At 56.4% G+C, this 6,554-nt stretch overlaps 1 protein-coding gene across 1 annotated transcript; it reads left to right on the top strand.

The window, feature by feature from the left end:
• Window positions 1-2,866: 2,866 nt before the first annotated feature.
• LBX2 (ladybird homeobox 2) lies at window positions 2,867-4,454 on the top strand. The gene is made up of 2 exons (XM_036262422.1): window positions 2,867-3,071; window positions 4,108-4,454. The coding sequence occupies exons 1-2, from the start codon at window positions 2,867-2,869 to the stop codon at window positions 4,452-4,454; spliced, it is 552 nt and encodes a 183-aa protein (XP_036118315.1).
• The last annotated feature ends 2,100 nt before the right edge of the window (window positions 4,455-6,554 follow it).

The raw sequence follows: 6,554 nt of genomic DNA, 5'->3' as shown, positions 1-6,554 counted from the left end.
AAGTAAATTGAAGCACCTTCCTGAGGAAGTGAAAATTGGAACGTGGATATCTCTACTTGGAAAGGGAGCGAAGACTGCTAAGTGTCTGAAAAGAACAATGAGGGAGATCTGAGGGAGACTTGAGAGATTGCTTGAGAATGCTGGGAGAGGAAAACCATCAGAGGGTTGGGGGTGGACAGTGGTGAATGATTATTTCGATTGCTCTGGGAGGGACCCAAGGCAGGGAGGGTTGGCCTGTGTGGGGGGAGGAAGAGGCGCACATCAGGGAGCACTGGAGCCTGTCAGGCTCCCAAACAAGGGTGGGGGAAGTCTATGAGACAACTGAGGGCCCCCCAAGCCCAGAACCCAGGTTTAATCTCTTAATCTTCCTCATTAATCACTCACCCTCCTCCTACCCCCTCAGAGGATCCGAGGATCCGGTTTCTCCCCAGCTCAGGTTCCAGAGGCTTCGCTGGGAAAAGTCCCCTCCTGTGGCCCCACAATAGTCTGGACAAGTCACTGGCCGCTGGGAAGACCTTAGTTGGGCTCTGCTGTCAGCAGCTTCCTCCTATTACTAGTCTCTCCTCCCCCAAATTCACATCTGGGGATCACCTAACCCCATTGTCCAACTTCCCTCTCCTCCCCCAAATTCACATCTGGGGATCGCCTAACCCCATTGTCCAACTCCATTACCTGAGCCTGATTGCATGGCAGAGAAGGTAGGCAGGAGAGATGGAAGGGGAGGAAGGCAAAGGCCCTGCAGGAGAGCCCCACACTCCCCACAGACACACACTAGTTATTGAGAGCAAAAGAGATGACAAAAGCTACATAGACAATGTATGAGTGAAAGTTGTAGTGTCTGGTGACAGGCCTGGTACACGTGCCAGCCAATCTCCGCATCCTCCTGGGACCCTCTTTAATTTCAGATTAAATGAAACCACCAGGATGGTTTATAGGGCTAAGGCCTCCAGCTAGAAGGATCTCTCCCAGACTTCCCCTGCCCCCCACCATGAATAACCAATTAACAAGGTCCTAAGGCATCAGAGTTTTCTGCTGTGTCCTGGCTGTGCTCTCTGACCCATTGGGCTGTGTTGCTCAGGCTGCCACAAGCGAGCTATGTGAGTGTCTGCGTGTATGGGGGATGGGGTGGTCATTGGAGGGAGCCTTTACCAAGAAAACCCTGTGTTTCTCCACCTTTGTTGGGTAGGCCAGGTCACTACCTCAACATGAGGTTCCCTAACAACCCATGATCAAAGTGTCTTCCTGCCCTTGTCAAGGAATCTTTGGCTCAGGTACCTTAGATCTCCCAAGTTCTGTTCGGGGTACCACAACTACAGGTTCCACTTGCCCCAGGGAATAAAGAGGTGGATCCAGAAGTTTACTGCATAAATGGTAGGAGATGCAGAGGTTTACAGAGAATTTGACAGAATGAACAGTCCAGGAGGGCCTGCTGCTTCATGGTACTTTTCCAAAAAAAAAAAAAACTAGGAGAAACTCACAGCTGAGAGTTCCTTCAGAGTGTGAGTTCCTCAGGAGTGGTGGGGCTTCTCTGTCTCTGGGCTGTGAATCCACTGGCTACTTGGGGTGTGATATATGAACAAAAGCCTTGCCTTGTTGGGCCTCCACTGGTGGATCAGTGCTGTCCCAGAATTGCCTTTTTCCGACAAAGGAGGGCTGTGGAGGTGCTCACTCCGGTGTGAGCCCTGTACTAGATTAGCTGTGGGAGAGAAGAGAAAGGAGAATGGCACTCAGGGCACAGGTAAGATCGGAATGACTATCCCAGGCCTTTGAGTTTGTCCCTGGCTTGGCAGGGGTTTCTGTCTCAGAATCTGGTTGGGTGTATGAACTCCGCCTTTCAAGTCACTCTTCTATAGGGCAGTGACCAGTGGACCCCTCCCACCACTGCTCTTGCTTTAGGGTTCCTGGGCCTCCTCAGGCTGGGGAACCCCTACTGGGACTACAGGAGCTTAATGAGGAGACAAAGACATCAACTGATAGACTGATGTGTAACCAGAAGGCCCTCTGTGGATGCCAGTCTTTACAGGCAAAGACCCTTCCTGGGCCGTAACGCTAGCTCTGGGTTTGCGGTGTCTTCTCTCCTGAAGGCCAGGTCTCCGGTGCTTCTCCATGTGTTTTTGCTTCCTCAGGGCTTCTTAGCCGTGCTGGGACAGCCTTGGGTCCAGCGCAGAGCAGGCTGGAGTCCACTCACCTGCGCGGGCTTGCGCATCGCATACCCTCTATTCCCGGTTGTAGTCGCTCTGCCGGGCCAGGTCATTCCAAGTCTTGAGTCCCTTCAGCCCCGGTGCCGTACTAATAACTTCCAGCCGCCAGGACCTCTTCAAGATCTTTCAGCAGGGGTGGGGCGGGGATGAGGGGGCCAGGTCAAGAGACTGAGTTCCATCCTAGGTGGGATGGGGATCTTAGCACAGTCAACTCTGATTTCGGAATTTTGCAAATCCCCGACCGCTGTGACCAGGGAAAGCAATTTTATTGCCGAGTTTATGAGCCCGAGCGGCGGCTAGGCGGGGAGTCTGCGGCACACAGCCTCCAGGGGCCGCCCAGGAAGGGTCCTGCCAGAGTGAGCACCGGGCCGCCCCCGGCAGCGCAGAGCAGCCCGGCGGCCAGGTCTGGCGGATTGTTTGGTGAGCTTCTCTGCGCGCCTCCATCGCCTGTAGAAACACAGCTGCCGGGACATCTACCAGCTCCAGACCTACGGTGGCCCAGGGTTAGGGAGTGGGGGCGCAGGAGGAGGGGCACACGGGGCTCGGGCCCAGCGTGGGGGGCGGGTCCGAGGCCGGGGGCCCAGATCGGGAGCCGCGCGCTGGGGCCCAGGGCAGCTACGGAGCCGAGCACAGCGGGCGGCAGGACCGCCACAGCCCGGCCGGCCATGAGCTCGGGACCCGAGCCCCGGACAGCCCGGACACCCTTCAGCATCGCAGACATCCTAGGCCCGAGCATGGTCTCCCGAGGACCCTCTGTGTCGCAGCTTCCAGAGTCGAGCTCAGGTCCTACGTCTCCGCTGTGCGCGCTGGAGGAGTTGACTAGTAAAGCTTTTCGCGGACTTGACGGGCTCGCTCTGCAGCCCTCTGAAGGTACAGCGCCGGTTGGGTCGTGCACTGTGACTTGGCCTTCTCCCCATCTTTCTCCTCCGAGTTCCCGGGCTCCACCTTTGTTCACCCTGACCACCACCCTAATCTGCCTCCTGCCCTCAGCCCACGTGCCGGGGCTTGCATCTCCCGCTCCTCTCCTCCCCTCCGTTAGTTCCCAGGCTCCGCGGCTGCTCCTGAAAGTCGCCAGCGCCGAGGGGAAGGGCCGGCTGTCAAGAACTGAGCGACCCGTTGGTCCTTTCGCTGTAGGCGGGGCAATCGCGACAGAAAGGCCAGAGAAAAGGAGACAAAAGGCCTGAGCCGGAGGCTGTACACGAGTGAGCTAGGGCAAGGGAGGCTAGAAAGTGCTGGGAGGTGAGGCTTGGGCCTCTCCGGGTAAACACGCTCCACTCCAAGCCCTCTCTTCTCGAGAGGGCGCAAGGAGCTGAAGAACCTTGGAACTGCAAGGGCCTTAGGACTCCGAACTCTGCCTTTCCTTGCCCCTTGTACCCCCACTACCTCCCTTTCGTGCTCGGGGTGGAGGCGGGGGGGTGGGAGTGTCACTAAAAAAGAGTAAGCCGAGAGTGCCCGACAAGACCCACAAGCCTGAAGAAGGGCCTGATCCGGATCCTGTTACACTCACCATGCCGGTCAGCTGTCCCTACCCTGATCATGGTTGGCCCCCACCTCTGGTGCTGGCCCCAACATGCAAGGTGGCTCAGACTCCGGAAGGCCTCAAAGGCCCCGCGCCAGACAGCCTGACCCTGAACCATGCCTCCTTTGGCCTGTCCCGCCCTCTTCCCACTCTTCTCACAAGATGCCCTCAACCTGCTGCCTCTTGTACCCCAGGGGCAGGTTCCACTTTGTGCCCCCACCCCCTTCCTCGGCCTGACCCTCACGCAGTTCTTTAAGAGACCACGGTCTAGCTCCCGTCTCTTCACCTCCACCCTGGCCTGACTCTACCCCTGGATTTTCCTTCGGGGCCAAAGCCCGATTTCCGCAGGCTCTGGAGACTGACCCATCCCCTATCCTATCCCCGCAGGCCGCGCGGCCCCGGGTGCTCTGGGCCCCGGTCGGGCCGGCCGCCGACGGCGAAAGTCACGCACGGCGTTCACCGCCCAGCAGGTGCTGGAGCTGGAGCAGCGCTTCGTATTCCAGAAGTACCTGGCGCCGTCCGAGCGCGACCGGCTGGCAGCGAGGCTCGGCCTGGCCAACACGCAGGTCGTCACGTGGTTCCAGAACCGGCGCGCCAAGCTCAAGCGCGACATGGAGGAGATGCGCGCAGATGTGGCCTCGCTGCGCGCGCTGTCGCCCGAAGTCCAGGGCCGCCTCACACTGCCTGACTCCGGGCCCCACCTGTCAGACGAGGAGATACAGGTGGACGATTGAAGACAAAGCAACCGCCCTGGCTCCGAGGCCCTGGACTTCTCACCTCCGCGCCTCTGCACTCCGCGCGCTGTCCGGGTTGCAGATGGAGGGCGGGTGTCGACCCCAGCCTCCTCCAGCTCACAGTGTAGAAGCCCACCTTTCCTAGTTGTTGAGAATAAAGTGGAGACTCCACCTCACCGCGCCTCAATCCCGCGCCCGGAGCACAATCTGCTGGTTATTTCGGGTATTCCTTGCTTGGCACTGGGCGGAGCGGTTTTCTTTAACCCTCATAGCAACCCTACAAGGTAGGTGATATAATTAGGGCCATTTTACAAAGGAAGAGCCCCTAGGTCAGGATTCGGTCCCAGGCATCTAGCCAGCCTTCAGAGCCCCGGAGACTCGGAGACTCGGAGACTCGGGAGACTCGGAGCCAAGCGGAAGAGGGTGGAATTCTGGTAGCTGCTAGCGGACCTCCCCTATTAGTTGCCTTGGTCCCAGGACTCCGCGCCTTTGATCCCTTGCAGCCTCGGAGACCTCACTCCTAACCTCAAGCCCGGCCCCAAATTGACGACGTCATGCCTGACTCTTTTCTCTTTCCCAACCCTGAAGTCATTTGTAATGCAATGCCGACTCTTTTTCCCTCCCCTGCCCAAAGAACTCTGAGTCACAAAGCGATGCGTGCCATGAGAGAGGAGACACCCCTACTTCCGGGACCTCCACCCCATAATTGAGCGTTAAATGTTCTTATTTGGACAGTGGCAGAGGCTGTAGTGGGAGGGTGGGATGGCCCGGCCCCGCCCTCAAAGGCGGAGCTTGGGGTAGCTGCCTTGCGGAGTGGAGACCCCAGCCCACCTGGGCTGGCATACAATTCTGAGATTAATTTATTCCGCTGGTGATTCATCACCCTCCTGCAATATGATGAGGAGGGAAGATGCGCACTCGGTAGCTACAGAGCTTCCCCTATGCCCAGCCTTCCCAGCTGATCAGCAGACTATGCTTAGGCTCTTTTCTGCATCCCCTCTCTCCCATTTCAGTCCTTCCTTTACCCTCCCCAGATCTTCCCATGCATCTGCCCAGGTACCACAATCCTGCTCTCAAAGGTTCCAGGGGGCTCAGCCAGCGCCTCAATTGCAGGTGGAGGTCCCAGGAGAGGATATTTAAGGGAGGGTGAACAAGGCTGGAAGGCAGAGGGGAACCTGGCATTTTCAGATAATAGCTACCCTTTATTGAGCAGTTCCAGGTGACTTGCATGGACTAATCTTCACTATAACCCCATGAGATACTGAGGCTTTCATTTCAAGGATAAGGACACTGAATCACAGAAACCCAAGGAAACTTGGTCATGTCATGAAGATTCTAAGTGGTGGGACTGGGACTCACCTACTTGTCTGACTCAGGAGCTCATGCTTTTGACCACTATAGGTTCTGTCCCTATAACTGTGACTGGAACTAACTGAAAGAAAAGAGATTACAGAGGGAGGAGAAGGGCCAAGGGTGTAAATTAGGCATTGTACTGTAGACAGGGCCTGGTCCTTGGAGGTTTTAGAGGTGGGGCAAGAGAGCAATGTTTAGGGCAGGCTAGCCTGCAGGCTGGACCAGAGACTGAGGAAGTAGAGTATTTCTGGCTACTGCAAAAGGTAAAAGCAGAGATAATCCAGGCGCAGTCTTGGAGGGGTAGAGCAGGAAGTTGTCAGAAAAGAGGAATCAGCCCTGGCCAGCTTGGCTCAATGGTTAGAGCTTTGGCCAGCAGACCAAAGAGTCATGGGTTCCGTTGCGGCTCAGTCCCAGCCCTGGTCAGGGTCGTACAGGAGGCAACCAACCAATGTGTCTCGTCTCTCTCTGTCTCCCCCCTCTCTCTCTCTCTCTCTCTCTCTCTCTCTCTCTCTCTCTCTCTCCCCTCCCACCCCCACTCTATCTGAAGATGAATGGAAACATATCCTCCAGTGAGGATTAAAAAGAAAAGAGGAATCAGTGTGATTCTCCCAGTGAAAAAAAATTGCATGAGTCAGTGACAACTTTGCAAACCTGGGCAACTGAAAGAAAAATAGTGTCATGGACAGAAATAGACAATGACAACAAGGGTAGAGCTAAGAATCTGTCAGCCATTATGTACAAAAAAAA

This window comes from Molossus molossus, unplaced genomic scaffold (genome assembly GCF_014108415.1).
Source record: "Molossus molossus isolate mMolMol1 unplaced genomic scaffold, mMolMol1.p scaffold_m16_p_15, whole genome shotgun sequence".
Taxonomy (NCBI): Eukaryota; Metazoa; Chordata; class Mammalia; order Chiroptera; family Molossidae; genus Molossus; species Molossus molossus.
The sequence above is the reverse complement of the archived record's forward strand: the minus strand, read 5'-3'. Positions and strand labels throughout refer to the sequence as shown.